The 21,807-nt window shown below is 42.6% G+C and overlaps 1 protein-coding gene and 1 non-coding gene across 2 annotated transcripts in view; both read left to right on the top strand.

Annotated features, from left to right (window-relative positions):
• The window catches only part of LOC124607387 (baculoviral IAP repeat-containing protein 6), a 315,981-nt gene that overhangs the window by 36,563 nt on the left and 257,611 nt on the right, over positions 1-21,807 (top strand). Inside the window, exon 9 of the mRNA XM_047139740.1 lies at positions 8,286-8,564. Within this exon, the coding sequence (XP_046995696.1) occupies positions 8,286-8,564 (279 nt within the window). The remainder of the gene's footprint in view (positions 1-8,285; positions 8,565-21,807) is intronic.
• On the top strand, positions 6,025-6,099 carry Trnal-caa. Its single transcript has one exon. It is a non-coding gene; the product is annotated as a tRNA-Leu (tRNA).

Raw genomic sequence — 21,807 nt, forward strand, 5'->3', positions numbered from 1 at the left:
ACTGGATGTGGCTCTGCATGAAGTTATGTGCCACAGACGGATATAATCTTTGACATTACTTATGTAGTGGCACAACACAGCTAAGACTTTGGTGGGAGGTTACTAATTTTATTGAGTCCTTCCTTGCAAATCGGCTGTCCTGCTGCTAGACACACTCTACTTTAGGTAGACTATGCAATGCGTCATAACAACAAATTGCCGCCGATGAGCGTGGTGTCACAACTGTTAAAATTAGATTTATTTGAGCAGTTGCAAGCGAGCTCATGCACATGTGAAGTTGAGTTGCGTATGAGTAGTACCTTCTCCCGCGTCTGACTAGAGACAGAAGTGTGGCTGTTAATTATAGAAGCAGTGGGGGCAAGCAGCCAGATGCTACCCGAAAAAAATTTTACTGGCGCGCCCAAGCTGCCAGATTCACGCATGCGCAACAGGCCTGGATCTAGGAGGCAGGGGGAAAAACCGGGCAGCAGGTTCAAGGGTGGGGGGGGCGTCAAAATTCATATCTTTGAGGAAATAAACCTTGTTTCACAAAGCGCCTAGCATCCAGTGCACATTGGTCTATCGATTATTCATATGATTTTGAAATGCATCCCTGTTGGTTTTTGAACATTTTTGAACACATTTTAAGTTGATTTCTGAATGAATCGTAAGTTGATTTTTGAATGCGTGCATAGTATATGTGATATCTCTGCCAGGGGAATTGCCTTTTTTGCTCGTATTGCCTGCCGCATCTAGAAATAAACTTTCCTGCCGACAAAAGGGGACAGGGCCATATGAGTTGAGTGGGATAAAGCCGAACGGGAATGAGATAAAGCCGAACGGGTGAATGCCAATTGCTCTCATTTGGCTGACAGGGTTTGCGAATGATCAGTGTTGTTATAATTACTAGCGAATTCCATAGATTCAGGCTACCAGAGTGGAAATAAATGACTAATGTGATTCACAGGTAAGAAAGATTATGTGTTATCTTCTTTGTGTACCCGAGAAAATGAAATTTTGAAAGAAAATTTTTGGCCAGAACGCTACACTAGGAGGGCCAGCTGTACAGTCCCCAGCTAACAGCCGCTTAAGTTCTATTCTGGGAGTACCGCTGAAAACACTTTGTACGAACACGAAATAACGCCTAACCAGAGAATAAACGTGGGATAACTAAACCAGTGATTGTGGCAAGGTTAGTAGAGGTGGGCCAAACGGTTATTCTGGAGTAACGGTTATCACAGTTCCAGTTATTCTTTGATAACCGTTATTTTTAACGGTTATTAATAACTGTCAAGTTATTTTTCGCTAGCGAATACTGAATACTCCGACGGGGCTACAGTTAAATAACGACGTAGTTGGAATCCATCAGTTTAGTTATCAGTATAAGTGCGAGTAGTGTGAAATGGCAGGAATATTGTATGAATCGTGTCATAACCTTACCTAATTAACTCTGGGTACATTTTAGTTGATGTTAGAACGATTATTAGTGTTTCATATCATATGTATGTAGGTTATCGGTTGCTATTAGAAATATTATCTTCGCAGCTGCAACAGAAAGTACGCGGAGCTTCGCCACAGCACCGTTTAAGTAAAATGTTAACAATGTGCGTTTATAAGTATGAAGTAATATGTAAACTGAATACTGTAGGTTAAATTCGAATCTTAATTTCCTGTGCTGCTCACTTAATATAATAAGTGTACAGCCTTGTAATACAACAAAAAATATACATAATGTGACGGATTCGTTTACTCCTGTCTTGTACAAGATAGTCCTATTGGGCAAAGTGTGAGTACGCTAATCCAAGTTTTATGTGAGATATGGAAATTGCTCGATTTCTCCAGCTACAGCATGTTTATAACATGAAGACATGCAGATCGAAAAGGTTGACAGAGTTACATTTCTGAGACTACAAATCGATAATAAATTCAGTCTGGAAGGGCATACCACAGAATTGATGAAGCGCCTGAACAAGTCTGTATTTACAGTGAGAATAATGTTAGATGTAGGAGACATAAATATAGAAAAGCTTACATATTTTCATTCTATTATTTCATAAGAGATCATATTCTGTGGTAACTCATCAAACGGAGCAAAAGTTTTTCACATGTAAAAGTGTGTAATAAAAATCGTTTGTGGTATAAATTCAAGAACATAATGTAGGAACCTGTTCAAGGACCTTTGTGTTCTAACCACTGCTTCCTAATAGATTTATGCCTTAATGAAATTTGTTACAAGTATTTCCAACCAATAGCTCAATGCATAATATCAGTACTAGAAATAGGAACAGGAATCTACATAAAGACCTAAAATCACTTACCTTGGTCCAAAAGGGGTCCAATATTCAGGAACATGCATTTTTAATAAACTGCCAGCAAATCAGCAACCATTAAAAACTTGGTTTCAGATAAAGCACGGTTTACAGAGTGTTTGAAAGACTTTTTGATACAGAAGTGTCCGATTCCACCCGTGCTCTTTGACCCAGGACATTATCAATATGCCGGAAATGGCTATTTTAAGTGTGTCTATGACGTCACTACATACACATCGCAACAAACACGAAGATACATATAAATAATACAATAATATTTCTCCCACCAAAAATACAATCAAACCAACGGGACAACTGCGGGAAGTTAGGGGTTTTAGGATGAGGACAAGTTAATAAAAAAAAACACACCATGATCCCAAAAAAAAAAAAAAAAAAAAAAACACCAGTACCTACAACTAAAAGCTCAAAAATTGGAATCAGACATTTCCCTTGACCTACATAGGTCGACCTCAGATGACGATACCGAAACATCAACACCTAAAACTATGAAAATGGGAATCGGTCATTTCCGGTGACCTGTATAGGTCCACCACAACTACTAATGCCAAAAAACCGACACCTACAACTGCGAAAAATAAAACCAAAGCCACAACCCCAAAAATCCACAAATCAAACATCCCTACATAAATTAAAACACACTCAATATTCCGCAAATACACAAAACATCACAACTAGAAAAAAAATTAATTACCACCAGCAAATTCCGGCACTGCATACTAGATCGCCCCCCCCCCCCCCCCCCCCCCAAACACACACACACAAAAACCAACTCATAAACACCGTGCCGTAATGACATTCACACACTACAACATCTTTACGTCAAAGCAGACGGGTGGAATTGGACGCTTCCATTGACCCCTCCTTCTACTCGTTAGATGAATATCTTAACAGAGACTGATAGACCAGCTTAAGTAAAAATTCTGCTATATTTCAGTTTTCACAGCACTTGGTCGCAACAGTCTTGATCGGGTATTCTCTGGATGATAAATTTATTTAAAGTGCGTAACTGTGTTTTATTCTGAAAATGTATCAGTTCTGTAAATATTAGCAGTTACTGTAATATATTCACATATTTTGACAATCTCCTGACAAATGATGAGGATAATAATTATTATATTCAAATGTATTATGTTATACTTTCCGACATCATTCGCGATGGCCAGCGGCTATTTCCGAAGAAGTATGAAAATATTTGTTCGCTCCAGTAAATATCCTTTCTGGAAATATCACCGGGGTCTAAGACTGGAGTCACTGTGTCAGGAACACAGACACGCAGCTATTCCGTTACCAACTTCCAGGTTACCTGTATTGGTAGCCCGATAACTGCCAGAGAACGAGAACTGTGAGCCAATAACGATAACTGCCAGAGGAGAATACCAATCTCTGACAGTTATTTCCATAGTCGCTCGAATTCCTTATGGTAACTCTCCTTGTACTAACCGTCCAAGCTAAATTAACACATAATGCGGTGGCTCAAGGGATCGACTGTACTTGTTAATGCCTGTACTGCAGCTCCAATCAGCCACCGCTCGGACATTAACTTAATTTAATTGTTTGTGCTAAAAGTAACGAAGGCCCACGAAATAGTACACAGTTCTTATCAGCAGATGGCGCGCAGTCTCACAGTTATTCCCATGGCCTATAGAACGCCTTCCAAATGCGCAGTACGATCTTTGGTCAACAGATAGCACGAGGCACTGTTGACACTAGACAGTTTTTGAAATAACTGCCAGAATCAGAGGAACGGTTATCGCAGTAACCGTTACTTCTCAGTAACCGGTTATTTCTATCAGTAACGTTATTTTTTGCCACCTCTAAAGGTTAGTGAAGTTAACCAGAGAATAAGTTTTGACACTAGCAGGAATAGTTACAGAATTAGTGATGACAAGATTGATTGTTAGAACAAGGAAGGAGAAGAAACGGGGGCATCACACACATTATAGAAGAATATGACAGTTCCAGATTTATATAAAAATTTTGTACTACTACTTTTCAATCTCATGCTTGAGAAGCTGGAGTGTATGAATGAACTGTGAAACTATTTCCTAACATAAAGCTTTTTGCTTGTAGTAAGCGTAATAGGCATTTGATATTGGTACTTCGTGAATTGTATTCTGTCATTATAAAAATGACCCTTTGTGCCAAACCAGTCTTTTTCATTTAATGTTTGTTACAATTGCTGCAATATTAGGCAGGCCTATTTAGTTCTGTCTAGCAGACAGTGAGACAGTGACGAAATACACGTAATCAGATTGAGAAACCACACCAGTCTTGGGCACTACTTTCACGAGTAACAGCTTTTTCAGTGTTACACAATGACATTTCATTTTTTCACGTAGCAAAACATTTGACAAACTTTGATGAGGTAATAGATTCTTTTCCAGAAAGGAAAGCACTCCATGTAAAGCTGTAGCAAGATAGAGAGGAAAAAATGCTAGGACTTAAAGAGTGAGGAAATGTTCGATTTTGCTTGTCTCTTGTCTTTACTAGTTTTATGTATCCTATATTTAATTTAATGACACACAAAACATCAATTTATTAGCTAATAGCCAATAAAGAGTGCAAATTTTCTGAAGAGTTCTTGTTCTCCCGGTTACAAATGATCCCAAAGATGTGAGACAGACCGACTGGGAGCAGGACAGGCACCACAGGACATTTTAATTTCCACTGTCCTGAATATAATTTGATGGCATCCATTACAAAATATTACACGTTTGAATTCCACAAAACGAGATACAGTGACATGTGATAGAAGAATGGTGTGTGAAGAGTTGTGGCACTGCACTGACACACTTAAGACCGAATAACATGTCTTACATTTCCTCGAACACATATGTTTTATGTATCGGACTCTTCAGAAAGATGTGTGCTACAAAATGAACATATTTTTGAAAAGTCGATTTTTTAAATTTTTGGCATCCTGCCTCAAATTCTTGAGGGAGGTGGTCTAAAGTTTTGACGACACGAGAAGTGGTGCTAAACTGGATTTCATTCACAATTCACACCTCTCTCTCATCAGTTGACTTATGTGATGTGTGTAGGCCATCCTCTTCTCTGGATAATCAGCTACATCGATCTCCCAAAAGCTTCTTCTCCGAAGACTATTGCTGGTTATAGGAATTTATTTGATTATTTCTCTACTCTTGAAATAATTGGGTACTCGCAGAGTACTTTCAGTTCAATTATTATATATTTTTAACTTTCACAGGAAACAACTTTACCTTTTCTCATACAAATATTTAAACTTCTGCAAATCAACTTAGTCATCAAACGTTAGACTCAATTAAACACGTTCATAATTGCATTGGCTTGACAACCAAATCGTTCGTGAACATCCCATGCATCTTGCCTCGTTCAGAGCCAAGACATGAAGTAAGGTAAAAGTCTGTAGTCAATTTCCAGAATGAGATTTTCACCCTGCAGCGGAGTGTGCGCTGATATGAAACTTCCTGGCAGATTAAAACTGTGTGCTGGACCAAGACTCAAACTCGGGAATTAATCTGCCAGGAAGTTTCATATCAGCACACACTCCGCTGCAGAGTGAAAGTTTCATTCTGGAAACATCCACCAGGCTGTGGCTAAGCCATGGCTCCACAATATCCTTTCTTTCAGGAGTGCTAGTTCTTCAAGTTTTGTGGGAGAGCTTCTGTAAAGTTTGGAAGGTAGGAGACGAGATACTGGCAGAAAAAAGGCTGTGAGGATGGGGCGTGAGTCGTGCTTGGGTAGCTCAGATGGTAGAGCACTTGCCCTCAAAAGGCAAAGGTCCCGAGTTCGAGTCTCGGTCCAGCACACAGTTTTAATCTGCCAGGAAGTTTTAGCAGTCAATTGTTCGTTTTTCTTTTTTGCAATAATCACATTCACTAACACAGCAAAGAATAGCTTATAATTACTCTGTGTTCTTTCACACAGCATCTGTGGTGCTGGCGTCAAACACTTGTCGTCGTCAGTGGACCGCCACTCTTACGGTCTTCTCATAACAAACTTCCAACATGCACACAGAAACAGGTGGCGCAGTAGATACGCTTCCACTCTCCCACTTATATTTAAAATATCATATGTTTGAGACAGTAGACAGACGAGTGGTTCTAGAATTTACGCGGAAATTCTCGAAGCACTACAGTGGGGTGCCTCTACTTAGTATTGCCCCGGTTTGGAAATATCATGGATGCAGGACTTGATACACGGAGCAGTCTGAGTTGTAGTGGGGAGGTGGGTAATTTCCACGCGGTCCGTTTTTACGTTTAGTGATTTTGCTGTTTGCTCTTCATTTATTGCTCTCACGTCAAATGAAAACTAGACGGATATCTGTGGCCGGGAGCTATCAAGTGAAATTAAAATACATTCACATAATTATAGAAGGCTAAAATACATTATTCGTTTCAGATTTTCTTTCCACCTTTTTGACAGTCAAGCAATAATCGGCTTACGGATCAATGAAGTTATTTTTGGCGGTTTCCGCTGAGGCAGTCAATTTATTTGATATGAAGAGTGCCATTCCCCACTATTGCCTAGTTTCAACTGTTAACTGCATTTCAAGTGCATATTTTCATCTTCTAGCACATATGGCATTATGGCATAATAAAGAACCAAACATAAGATAATACAGTGCTGGTGCTCCGAGAAAATATACATCTGAATCTGGACACATGAATGTGCACTTTAAGCTGAATTATGCATTTTAGTATGGTTCATGATATTCCAGTGCTCTTGGAGTATTCTCTAGTGTCTCATTTCTTTTATGACATAATGTAAGAGCTTTTAATGTTTTACACATACTATCCTACAGGCTTCCTGCATCATCATAGTTGCGCAAGTGCAATGACGCTTGTTATCTGGCGCTCTCTGGCAACTGCTGAAACGAATCTATTTCTAACAAGTCGTGAGAAAATATTGCGAATGTTGTTTGAAAAGCGTTACTTTCAAAGTAAACTTCCTTTTATGCAAGATGAACTATGTGCGAGGATGTACGATGAATTTCTTAAATCACAGAGCGCTTGACTCTCATTTAAAAATCAACTCTTTGAGGATGACTGTTTAGAAGAATTTCGAGCCCAGAAAATAAGATATTCATGTCACTGTTAAAAATTTTATTGGCACATTTGTGTGATGTATGTTAAAGTGTAACACGTGTAAAAAGATAAACATTGTATGTGAATTCTTACCTTCTCTTGCAGCTTATTAATCTTGGAGACCAATATTATATGTGAAAGCTTTTCTTTTCTTGTAGCTTTTCTTTTCCTATTTGTGTGTTCGTGCTACTTAACAGTGACATTGCTATTGGCTGACATCACGTGTCCTATGCTCTGAATATCCGCTGTCATCAGCTGGCAAGATCACGTGACATGAGCTATGACTGGCGTACAAAAGCACATCGCAATCTCGATTTCAATGCTTCGGAAAGTAACATACAGTGTTTGGTGGAATTCGAAATTGTACTTTCATAATACGAAAATATGCTGTGTACATATTGCTGCATATCAGAGGTCTGTCTAAAACTTATTTTTTTCCCCTGAGTTTCATTTTCTAAAGTGCCGGGAAATTCTGCGCCAGTGTATAAAACCATAACCATTCAAAGAATTGATAAGTTTCACAGTTCCGAGGAAAAGTATACTATCACTTAACACGTAAAAAGTGTATATTCACCTGGGAGAAGGTGTATTTTTAACTGGGAAATCCGGGAAGTTTTTTTTCCTTGTCCGCGTATACACCCTGGACTAAGTACATTCTCTGGTTGGTTGTTGCAGTGGTAGCAACTGGGTAAACAGTTATTTTGATCCAGGTACAGAAAAGTTTGTCAGAATACCAGTTGACTGTGCAATTTCATTATCACAATTTAAACATAATTTGGTAGTGGAACAGATTTGATGAAAGCTATTAATTTTTGGCTGTAGTAAGTAAAACAAGACCTATTCCTAATAAAAATAACAAGCATTTGTAAAAATGATAACATGCTTCTAATATTCTGTCTTTCCACAGGTTAGAAGTATCTCAAAGAAAGAAATGCTTGGTGGTAGTGATGGAAATTCTGGTAATGTGAGTGTACCGCCTGTGGCAGAGACTCACCGGGAACCAGTTGCCATCCAGTGCTTACCCATACCACAAAGGTTGCGCAATGCTGGCAACCTCACTATCACAAGTATACATCCGACGTTAGATGGTGGCCACATTTTTGTTGTTGTCTGTACAACAGGAGCAGTTGATGTGAAGGCACCTGCAACTGATGAAAGTGATAGTAAAATGGATGTTGATATTGAGGTTTGTTGCATGAATTTCCTTACAGATGACGTTAGCAGAGCCTGTTCTGTTGATGGTGCGAATGGAGCAGTCTAAAGTTATGGTGAATCTCGTGTACGACTGTGATGGTGTTATCCTAACGTGTTACGTTCCTCCATGGCAGACAGTCAGTGCACAGTATTACTGCTTGTTTTTGAAGCATCACCTGCGACCAGCTTTGTGAAAGAAGCGGCTCTGCGCAACCCAACCATCATTTTGCACGACAATGAGTGGGCGCATACAGCGCAAGCTGTGGCTGCTCTTTCGGTCAATGGGACTGGGAAGTACTGTACCATCCACCATACTCCCCAGACTGAAGTCGTTGTAACTTTGATTTGATCCTGAAGATGAAGGAACCAATTCGTGACATTCGCTTCAGAACTGTTCCAGGGATTTGACAGGCAGTAGACCGCTGCATTCGCAGCATCAACAGAACAGGCTCTGCTAACAGTATACTACGCCTTCCTCATTGCTGGCAGCGGGTTCTACACAACGCTCTTGAAGGACAGTTACAGGTGCAAACATGTAACTCTTTTGTATCAGTTGTGAATAAATAGTTGCCACTATTCAAGTTCCAACTCTCGCATGTAGAATGTAGGTTTATTAAGTAAAAGTTTTTTCTCGCTGACAGATCTTCTAAGAATTGTATATGAGTGACTTCAAAATCCACTTGTACATACTGCGAACACACACACACACACACACACACACACACACACACACACACAGACAGACAGTTGTACAAGGGGACCTTCTGGTCTTGGAAATTCAGTTTGGGATGAGACTTTGCATAGTAGCATTAGCAGCATAACTCAAGTGTATTCACTCATACAAGTTTTAAAGCATACTATCCAGAAAATTCCAAAAAAAGGGCCCTGAAGTTTTAAACGTCATTCATACGCTCAGCATATATGAGTCATAAGTAGCAAAGCATTAGATAAGTGACCGAGCGAGGTGGCGCAGTGGTAGCACACTGGACTCGCATTCGGGAGGACGACGGTTCAATCCCGCGTCCGGCCATCCTGATTTAGGTTTTCCGTGATTTCCCTAAATCGCTCCAGGCAAATGCTGGGATGGTTCCTTTGAAAGGGCACGGCCGACTTCCTTCCCCATCCTTCCCTAGTCCGATGAGACCGATGACCTCGCAGTTTGGTCTCTTCCCCCAAACAATCCAATCCAATCCATTAGATAAGTGAAGCAGCTTAGTTAGTAGTGTGCTAGACAGCCATGCAGCTTATCTGTTTTCGATCCTACCTACCTTCTGGTATGATTTCATGTTGTTTTTATTTTTTTAATTGTATTAAAAATTAGAACAAATGTTAAATAAAGTTAATGACCTAAAGCATTATCAATTAAATCATACACAATTTATTTTGTTTATGAAATGGCTGTAACAGCTATTTAAAATCTGAATTACACTCACACCGGTCTCTCGAATTTACTTCTAATATTTGTAACCTTTCCACAGCTTATAACATTGCCAAATTTTGTATTAACATAGTAATGGCAGTAATCAATGCTTCAATTCACCTCAAGAAACTTGAATTGAAATTATTCAACTTTTTAAAAAGACAGTACTGATGAGTGTAATTCACATCTTAAGTTGCCTGTGACAGCCATCTCATAAAAAAAAAAAAAAAAAAAAAAAAAAAAAAAAAAAAAAAAAAAAAAAAAAAAAAATAATAATAGCCTAGCACACTACTGACTGAGCTACTTCACTTATCTATTCCGTGCTACCTATGACCCATATGTGCAGTGCATACAAGCTACATTTAAAACTTCAGAGCCCTAATTTTTTTTTTAGGAATTTTGTGGATAGTGCGCTTTAAGACTTTTATGAGTGGACACCCTTGAGGTATACTAGCAATGTGCGAAGTCTCATCCTGAACTGAATTTCAGATCCTGGAAGGTCCCCTTGTTGGTGAGCAATTTCTCCATAAGGGTTGAGCTTAAATGAACAAAACTTCTGCCTGTTAATGTAGAAGTACTTCTCTAAATGAGATTACTCATTGCGGTGGGGTTGGGGGGGGGGGGGGGGGGTTAATTTTCTGTACCTTTGTAAGATGGAGCTCCAGTATAAGTTTTATTTTATAATCAGTGTCGTCTCTTGAGCTCTTTTACACAGAAAAAATATATTGTAAATCAGCTACTTATGACAGACACAGTATGTCGCTAAAAGCAATGAAACAATGAATTCGTTCAAAAGAATGTTTCCTGAATCAAATTGCAAAATGAGAATAAGTAAGAGGAACATGGACGAATTGAGAAGTGACAGCCATTGAGACATATCTGCATTATCATTCATATGTGTGTGTGAATTATTCTGATTTTTGGCTTGGTCCATGTTTGCAAACCCTTTGTATCCTTAAGAATTTGTGAGGAAGTGGTTGCCCACAGATCATTTGCAGAGAGGCTCTCTCATATTCTTGGTGCAGGTAATATCTGGGACCCGAAAGATTCCTGCAGTTACATATTATGCGTTATTGTCATAGAAAATGATTTCTCCCTACGTTCCTAGTGTGAATCATCCAACAGAACTGTGAATTAACCTCTTTATGTATGTTGGAACAATCATAATCCTATACAGGCCCTTCCCAATTAAAGTGTGCATGGTGTCTCCATTTGGGCCTGTTCTTACAATATTGGATGGTTGGTAATCTGTTCTTGAGATTTGTGACATCAGTAGTCATTGCCCTGAGAAAAATCCCATTCATGTCTTGAACCAGAACTGGATGATGGTCTTTTATAAAGTCGGCATGTGCTCCAGTCCATTACAAATACTACTTTCTGTGATAAAGGATAAGTGAAATAGCTGCTACTGAGCTTCTAGCAGGCAACCAGATTCATGAAAAGATGTACAAACTGTAATCCAAACTCTTTTCACACTTAGTGTGATAAAGTTCTGTGTTTATTTTAGCAACCAAATGATGGTATTGGTCCTTGGTGGCTGATGTTATTTGAATTCACAAATTGGTGTAACTTAGGAGTTATTTTGCTACAGAAGATTCATGTTGTGTTGTTGTGGTCTTCAGTCCAGAGACTGGTTTGATGCAGCACTCCATGCTTCTATCCTGCCCAAGCTTTTTCATCTCCAAGTAACTATTGCAACCTACATCCTTCTGAATCTGCTTAGTGTATTCATCTCTTGATCACCCTCTGTGATTTTTACCTTCCATGCTGCCCTCCAATACTAAATTGGTGGTGATCCCTTGATGCCTCAGAACATGTTCTAACAACCGAGTCCTTCTTCTAGTCAAGTTGTCCCACAAATTCCTCTTCTCCCCAATTCTATTCAGTACCACCTCATTAGTTACGCGATCTACCCATAGAATCTTCAGCATTCTTCTGTAGCACCACATTTTGAAAGCTTCTATTCTCTTCTTGTCTAAACTAGTTATCATCCATGTTTCACTTCCACACATGGCCACACTCCATACAAATACTTTCAGAAAAGACTTCCTGATACTTAAATCTATGCTAGATATTAACAAATTTCTCTTCTTCAAAAAGGCTTTCCTTGCCATAGCCATTTCACATTTTATATCCTCTGTACATCGACCACCATCAGTTATTTTGCTTCCCAAAGTAGCAAAACTCCTTTACTACTTTAAGTGTCTCATTTCCTAATCTAATTCCCACAGCATCACCTGATTTAATTTGACTAAATTCCATGATCTTCGTTTTTCTTTTGATTATGCGTATCATATGTCCTCCTTTCAAGACACTGTCGTCCTTTCAAGACACTGACACTTGTGGTGGCAGTATTTAAAATTACTAGCAGCCCACATCCAGATATGCTGAGGACCTCACTGAGGCCTTCCCAGACCAAAATTATCCTCCTCTTGTGGGGAACATGTCTGGGGTGTTTTTGGGAATGTTTCGCATTGTTTGTAGCTGACAAAAGAACAGTCTCACCACTGTTTTCATTCCATTTTCCTTTCTTTGTTCACCTTTTATGCTTCTCCACTTTGGAATTTGAGGTTGCTCCTTTTCTTCTTCATCCCTGTGTACTCCTGCAGGCTGGCCCACGTGTCTGAAGCATAACAGGTGACTGGGTAACACGTAATTCCCAGCCTCAGGTTGACAGGTAGGGTTTCCACATACCCCCTGGTACAGTACAGTCCAGGTCCAGGGAAGGATGATTGTCTTAGCTGCAACCTTTCCATATTGCTGAATGGTCCCTCTGTCAGGTGTTCGGGAGTTGTGGCCTGAGGTGTGTACAATCACATTAGGCGGGTGCACCTTCCAGCTGCATCACGGTTCCTCATGGTTTCATGTACTGAAGATGGTCAATCCTTCACAACGGTAAATCAGTTTCTTATTCAGAAAGGTGTGGAGGCAATTGCCGGCCCTGTGAAATCCTGCTGTCATTTGCGGAATGGCACTTTGCTTTTGGAGACTACTTCTGGTTCTCAAGCACAACTGCTTGCCACTTCTCTTCTCCGTGTCTATCCTGTTCGTGTCAAGGTCCATACAACTCTGAACTCTTCCTGTGATGTTACATTAGGCTGCTCGGCAGTCAGACCGAGGCCGAAATCCAAACATACCTCTCTGATCAGGGTGCCATTGCCGTCCATCGGGTGATGAAAAAGGTAGATGCATCCTTAGTCCCCACGTGCATTCTTTTTCTCATTTTCGATAGAGTGGTGTTTCTGTCAAAGTTCAAAACAGGCTATGAAGTTATCACAGTCCAACCATACATTCCGAACCCGATGCGCTGCTACCAGTGTCATCGTTTCAACCACACTCAAAATTTCTTGTTGACACCCAGCCAAATGTGTCACCTGTGGTAGGGATGCGCACGAGGGCAGTTGTCCGCCGCCTCCTCCCCGCTGTATCAACTACAATGGCGACCATGCCGCCGCATCTCAAGATTGTCCCGTGTATCTCGATGAGCGGGCTGTCCAGGAGATCTGAATTACCCGGTTGCACGTAAATTATTGGCTAGTCGCAAAGCTTGTGTTCTACTGTGTGGCACTTATTGTACTGTTCTTGCTACATCTCCCTCCATGAAGGACATGTCACGCAGACAGGTGACCTCAAATTCAGCTCTGAGTTTCTGAAATCCCCCACTGTCGTGGCAGCATCACCGTCCCCTCATCCAACTGTGCAACAAGCCATCAAACTCTTGCCTAACGGGGCGAAGTCACCGGCTACAAAATCAGCAGGCCATAAAGGACAGATGGGATACTCTTGTCAAGACTTCTTACATCCCTCCAACCAACTAACACCTGAGTCTTCCTCTGCTAACTGGAAAGGCTCAAAGAAGTCAAACAATGGCAAATGCTCTTCTCCTTCGCTGACTCTATTAAGATCCTCTTTGTCAGTGTCGCCACATGATACCTTCCTCCACCTGGCCTCTGTGTCACTGGTGTGCACTGCCAACCATTTCTCTGCCTTGGACTCTGCAGGCTGACAGCACAAGAAAGTTGACGCTTTTGTGGATCTCGTGGAGTAGTATCCTCCTACCTCTGCACCCTGTAGCAGCGAGTCTTCGTAGGCTGGCTCTCGGCAGCCCCCGAGGTGACACCCCTTCAGTTTTTCCTCATCATGACTCTCCTCCAATGGAACGTTCGCGGGCTTCAACCCAAGGAAGAGGACTTATGGTTGCTTTTAGAATCGCAGCGTCCATTTGTTCTCTGCCGTCAGGAAACAAAATTGTATCCTCGCGACTGCTTTGAGCTTTCAAATTTCTTCCTGGTCTGTTTTGACCTTCCCTCGAGGTCAGCTTCCATTCAATGGGGGAATTGTGCTGCTCATATGGGATGATGATCATAGTCAGTGCATCTCCCTATCTACCCACATTCAAGCTGTTGCAATTCGCTTTTCCTTCCTCACTTGACCATTTTCCATTGTTCCATCTATTTTCCTCTGTCACTTGATGTCACCAGGGCAGACTTCCTCCAGCTTACTGGCCAGCTACCACACCTATTTCTGCTGCTCAGTGACTTTAACTCGCACCATCCCCTTTGGGGTTCTCCCAGAATCTGTCAGAGAGGTGCCCTCTTGGCTGATATTCTTAATCAACTTAACCTATTCTATCTTAACACAGGAGCACCCAAATTTTTTCAGACTCCTCGCACACCTATTCCCGTTTGGACCTATCCTTCTGCACTGCCCAGCCTCCCATTGTCTTGAATGGTCCATTCTGTCCGACACCTGTCCAAGCGACCATTTCCCGTGTGCTGTTCCTACTCCACCCACGTGCACACCCAAATGGCAGCCTACTAAGGCCAAGTAGCAGCTTCACTCCTCCATGACGACCTTCGAAGAACAAGATTTCACCAGTTGTGATGACCAGGTGGAATATCTTACAAATGTTATTCTTACCTCTGCAAAATTTTCCATTCCTCGCTCTTCCTCTTTACCATGCCGTGTCCCAGTTCCATGATGATCTGAGGCATGCCGTGACACAAATCGCGCTTGGAGACGTTCTCACCACATTTTTTACTGTCACCCTACGATGGCAAACTGCATTCATTATAAACAAATGTGTGCACAGTGTCATTGTGTTTTACAGGATTGCAAAAAGCTGACTGGATATCATTCACTAATTCTTTTAACAACTCCACCCCTGTCTGTTGTGTGGGCCAAGATCCATTCATCAATTTCTGGCCAGACAGTAACAGATGATGTCATTGTGGACTCTGTTGCTCTCTCCAACACCTTGGGCCGCAATTTTGTGGAAATTTGGAGCTCTTCCCACTATCACACTGCCTTCCTCCATCGGAAACGAGTGGGGAAGGCTCGTAAGGTACCTTTCTCTTCTCAGAATCGCGAGTGTGACAATGTCGCCTTTACTATGAGGTAGCTAGATCATGCTACACTTAATCCCTATCCTCTGCCCCAGGGCCGGGCAATGTTCACATTTAGATGTTGCAGCACCTTTCTGTTGCGGGGAAGCACTTTCACTCCTTACATAAAACCGTGTCTGGGTAGAGGGCACGTTTCCCAGATGCTTGTGTGAAGCCAGTGTCGTACCCATACCTAAGCCCGGTAAGGACAAGCACCTTCCTTCTAGCTACTGCCCCATTTCTCTCACCAGCTGTGTTTGCAAGATGATGGAATGTATGACTCATGCCCAGATGGCATGGTGGATCGAGTCTCGCAGTTTACTAACTACTGCACAGTGTGGATTTCGAGTGCCCCGTTCTGGAGTTGACCATCTCATCGCATTGTCAACTCATGTCGTGCAAGGTTTCCTGTGAAAATATCAGACTGTGGCCGTTTTTCGATTTGGAGAAAGCCTAAAGCACCTGCTGGGGCGCCGGCCGGTGTGGCCGTGCGGTTCTAAGCGCGTCAGTTTGGAACCGCGTGACCGCTACGGTCACAGGTTCGAATCCTGCCTCAGGCATGGATGTGTGTGATGTCCTTAGGTTAGTTAGGTTTAAGTAGTTCTAAGTTCTAGGGGACTGATGACCTCAGTAGTTAAGTCCCATAGTGCTCAGAGCCAACCTGCTGGGGGACTAGTACCCTCCATACTCTCTGCACGTGAGGCTTCCATGGCCACATGCACTATTTCCTTCAGAAATCCATAAAAGACCAAGTTTTCAGGGTGCGTATGGGTTCTGCATTGTGAGACACCTTTATTCAGGAACCCACTGAGCACTTCCGGCTCCCTTTTCATTGACAATTTTGCGATCTGTTGCAGTTCTCTATCGGAAATGAGCAGAGGCGGCTCAGGCAGTACACTTCTCGTCTCAGAACTGTCATTACTACAATGCCACCTTTACTGTGAGGGAGCTAGATCATGCTATCACTTCATCATTATCCTCTGCCCCAGGGCCAGACGCTGTTCACATTCAGATGTTGTAGCATTTTTCTTTTGTGGGCAAGCACTTTCTGCCTTAATACACATAACCACATATGGGCAGAGGGCACGTTTCCCAGACGCTGGCGAGAAGCCACTGTCATACCCATATTTAAACCTGGTAGGGACAAATACCTTCCATCTAGCTACCACCCCATCTCTCTCACCAGCTGTGTTTACAACGTGATGGAACATATGACTCATGCCCGACTGGTAAGGTGGCTCGAGTCACGCAATTTACCTACCACTGCAAGTGTGGATTTCAAGCGCAGTGTTCTGCAGTTGACCATCTCATCACGTTGTCCACCCATGTTGTGAATGGTTTTCTGCGGAAATCCCAGGCTGTGGTCATGTTTTTCGATTTGGAGAAAGTCTAAGACACCTGTCCTACGTACACTCTACACGTGGAGCTTCGGTGCTCACCTGCCCCATTTCCTTGAGGAATTGATAACAGATCCAAGTTTTCAAGGTCCGTTGTTTATTCTGCCTTGTTGGACACCTTTATCCAGGAAACTGGTGCGCCACCGGTTTCCATCCTCAGCGTCATCCTCTTTGCTATCACCATTAACCCTATAATGGTCTGTCTACCGTCAGGCATCTCCAGCTCCCTTTTTGTTGATGTGTAGTTTAGGTGCAGTTCTCCACGGACCTGTCTCATTGAGCAGCGTATCCAGTGATATCTCTATCGTCTTTACTCATGGAGCATTGACAATGGCTTTCATTTTTGCACTGACAAAACCGTTTGTATGAATTTCTGGCGACACAAATGGTTTCTCCCACCATCTTTACATCATGGGTCTGTTACTGTTCCGTTCATTGAAACTGTGAAAATCCTGGGGGGTCCCACATGTCTTGCCTTACCTCAGTGTCCTATGTGTCCTCAATGGTACTTCCTGAGGTGCAGATCGAACCACTCTCCTCCATTTGGACCGGTCCCTTGTTTGTTCGAAACTAGACTATGGGTGCTTTGTTTACGCATCTGCACGTCCATCCCTCTTACGCCATCTCAGTACTATCCACCATCGTAGCATCCATTTGGCCACTGGCGCCTTTTACGCTAACTCGCTTGAGTCTGTATGCAGAAGCTGCTGAATTGCTGCTTTCCTACCACTGTGACTTTTTCATCGGCAGGTATGCATGCCATCTGTCTGCCATGTGTGGCCACATCCTATGCCGCCTCCTTCAAAGGCTCCTTTGATCGCCAGTATGGGGCACATCCCTCTTCTCTGTTACCTCCTAGGGTACGCATTTGGCTCTTGCTCCAGCAAATTTACTTCATGCTACCTGCAACTTTCCTAGTGGGTGTAGACCTTTCACACATTAACACATTATAAACTGCTCCGCATGTGGGGACAGCCTTCATCCCCACCCATGACAGTAGCATGCTGATTTTTCGTCAGGGCAATGATGACCATGCTGTCGAGCTCCCCCTTAACCCAAATCATTTTCATCTAAACCTTTCACCACATTGACTTTGTGTGGTGGCCCGTGTTCACCTTGGCCTTCATTCGTTTATGAAGGACACTACTCCAGCCTCGCTCTATCGCCTTCAGTTTCATGACCTTTGCATGGAACTTCGCAATTGTACCTCTGTGTACACTGATGGCTTTCGGACTAACCGTGGCGTTGGGTGTACCCTTATCATTGGCACTGGTGTTTTTCGGTATCCCCTTCCAGCCCACTACTCAGCATTTACAGCAGAGCTCTTTGCCCTGTATCATGCCACAGAGTACATCCAGCAACATATGCTTTTCTATTGTGTCATCTGCTCACACTCTTAGCACATTTCAAAGCCTCTGTGCACTGTACACCTGCCATCCCTTAGTGCAACAGTCCAGGAAAACTGTCACTTGCTCACACTTGATGGAGCCAATGTGAGGTTTATGTGGGTTCCTGGTCATGTCGATCTGCCAGGAAGCGAGGCTGCTGACACTGCTGCCAAGTCTGCAGTCCTAGTACCTCAGCCCACTAGTTCTTATATTCTCTCCGATGATCTCTGTGCCGCCATCTATCAGGAGGTGGTGTTACTTTGTAATCCCCTCTGGTCCCCCCATCATGGGAATGATCTACAGGTTATTAAGCCTCTCCCAGTTGTTTGGTCGACCTCCTCTCGGACCTCATGCTGCGAGGTGGTCATTTCAACTAGATTGCGTATTGGGCACTGCCTTTTTAGCCATTGCCATTTGTTAAGTGGCACTCCCTCACCACTTTGTGCACATTGTGCCCAACTCTTAACTGCCTGCCATTTCCTAACGGAATGCCCATTTTTTTAACCGTTCACATTCCCATTTGGGTTTGCCATATGAGTTATTGGCCATTTCAGCAAATGACACTTGGGCTGTTGACCAATTTTACTTTTTGTCCGTCGTAGCAATATGGTGAAGGCCATTTAAATTTTATTTCTGGACCTCCATTTCTCTATGGTGTATGTTATAGACCTTTCTCCATGTCCCTGTTTTTAGCTGTCTTCTCTTATGTTGATTGGGATTGACGTGTAGATGTTTTTAACTCTTCTCTGTCTTCGTGTTTTATATTTTTGACATGGGTGCGTATGACCCTAGTTGTTTTTGCATCCTAAAACAAATCAAAATAAAACAAAGGCAGGGAAACTTGTTAAAAAGAGGCATGTAATCTACCCACTTTATGGAACCACAGTGCCGCATTCTGTGTGGGCATAACAACTTGCAAGCAGTCTGTTGCATGAATGGCAACTGACAAACTGTGGCCAAGAGGTGGCTGGATCACTCAGTTATTGAACATGCTGCCCAGCACAATGTGGTTCATTCTAATTACTGCCTCACAGCCTTTACTATCTGGATTCTTTCGACCATCTCCTGCTTTTCTGAATTGTCCAGGTAGGAATACACTCTACAAATTATCCTTCACACCTGTAACCTGCTCTGGCCTCATCCTTCACTAGCTCGTTCTCCACCTGCCTATCCCCTTCCCTGATTCCATTCCAGTACTACGCTTAAATGCCATAAATCCTGCGCTTCCTCTTCTCTACTTCTCTTGTTTCCCTAGTCACCCACCTGATGCTACAATTAGCACCCCTCTTCTGGCCCCAATACATCTCTCCATGCTTCCACAGGCAGAATGTGCATCTACCCCCATCCCGACCCAGCTATCCCCTCGCCCTTCCCTCCTCCCCCTCCCCTCCTCCCCGTCCCTCCCTCATCCTTCACTACTTCCTTCCTCCCTTTCCCTCCTCCACCCCTCCCCCTCCCTCCCCCTCCCCATTTCACTACACGCCTGATTGCTGCCCATCCCATGTCAGGTGCAGAGACTTGTCATAGGTGGGCACAGTGGCCGTGTGTGTGTGTGTGTGTGTGTGTGTGTGTGTGTGTGTGTGTTTTGTCGTCTATTTTTGGCAAAGCCCATGTTGGCCAAAAGCTCACTTTCCGACATTCCATCCTGGGTTTTCCATTGTTTGCCCTACAAAGTGTATGTTCTGACATGTGACACATGAACACGTGTTCATAGGAGTTGCTCTTGTGATGTCATCCAAGTCAATTCATTGCTTGTCCTACTACAGATGACTACCTGATAAGTAACGTTAATTACAACCCCTTGTGTGGAATAATGTGAGATAGGACAGCATCATGAACATATGAACGTGCCGTTGCAGATATGAGCACCATTGTTGCACAATGTTGTCATACAAGGCATAACAGTGTGCTGGGATATTGCTGTACAGTATCAGTGCAAACATTCGTTGGCTCAGAGGTCTGCAGTGAGTTGTTTCGTTTACATTGTGTGATTGTTCTGTAGTCCTGTTATATCTGTTTCTGTCCGTGTACATTTCTGCTAACTCCAGGTGCGTACCTTGATGTTTGGCCTACTTACAGGTCATGTTTAAAGTACATGTTATTGTGCTGTTTGTGGTGTAGTACATGTTTTCTCTCTTGTAGATACTCTGACACAACCTAGCAATGGAGGCCGTTTATTCCACATCCAAAATGATGGATGTGATATACTGCTATGGTTTAGCAGATGGAATTAATCTGAGAGCCCATAACCCGTTCACTGAAAGATTTCCAGCACACAGGATACCATCTTTCAAGGTGTTAAGTCAATTGTTCCAGTGTCTTGTGGAAGCAGGTTCCGTAGCTCCCATCAAAGTAGACAGTGGAAAGGCTCATTCAGTTCAGATGACGTAATGGGGAAGTGTGCTCTAGGTGCAGTGGACAACAACCTTGGAACCATTCTGCGACAAATAGCAGTAGCTGAATGTGTTAGTCATCCTCTGTTCTGGGCAGTACTTCATGAACAATTGTTGTATTTGTATTATGATGTTCAGCACATTCAGGCACTTAGGGCACGAGACCATCCTGCCAGAGTGCAGTTCTGCCAGTGGTTCTTCCAGCAGTGTGGTGCAGATCCACAATTTTCCTCCAACATTTTGTTTACTTTTGAGGCAGGTTTTACATGAGATGGCATTGTAAATTTCCATAATCAGCATGTTTGGGTCGATGAAAGTCCCCTTGCGGTTCATAAAACAAGGCATCAGGATCGATACTCAATCAGTGTATGGGTAGGCATTCTTGGTGATAGATTACCAAGGTCATACATGCTATCACAGAGATTAACCGGGGCTCATAATCATGGTTTCTGAAGAATGTATTGCTTATCTTTCCGGAGGACGTGTCGTGTCAGGACGGACTACAGATGTGGTTCATGCAAGATGACGCATCTGCACATTGTCTCTGCATTGTGCATTGGCACCTGATGAGAACATTTGTAAACCGGTGGATTGGCCGTGGAGGTGCCATACCTTGGCCTGCTTGTTCCCCAAATCTAAATCCACAAGACTTCTGGTTATGGGGTCGCATGAAGTAACTGGTCTATGCCACTGAAATAAGTGGTATGCAGACATTACATAATTGTATCTTCTGTGCATCTTAGCGCGTTTAGAACCAACCAGGGCAATTTCAAAGAGTGCGTGAGTCCTTACACCAAAGTGCATTGAAATGAATGGACATAATGTTGAGCACCTCCTCTGAACAAGTGGTAATATGTCAGAAGGTATGCTTTATAGGGCCCAGTGTTGCGAGACATTTTTTTCTTGTTTTGATGCATAAGATTGTCCCCTGATATATTGGATAATTTTTTGTTTTAACACCCTGTATTAATACCAAACCGAAATTTGCAAACAGCTTCCTAAAGTGGCTCTGTTCATCCAAGCTTTAGGCAGGCGCAGTTTGCATTAGATACAAACGGAAAGACTAGCTTACATTGCTGCAACAAACTCTCTATCATTTCATCTCAACATGACTATTTGTGGCACATGTGAAAAACATTGAATAGGCTGCACGCGTGTGTTCATAAATACAAGGGAAATATGAAAAGTTGGATTTCCATATAAAATCAGCTGTGTGAGATTGTGAACAGACTACCACTACATACAGATCATCT

This window comes from Schistocerca americana, chromosome 1, assembly GCF_021461395.2.
Source record: "Schistocerca americana isolate TAMUIC-IGC-003095 chromosome 1, iqSchAmer2.1, whole genome shotgun sequence".
NCBI lineage: Eukaryota > Metazoa > Arthropoda > Insecta > Orthoptera > Acrididae > Schistocerca > Schistocerca americana.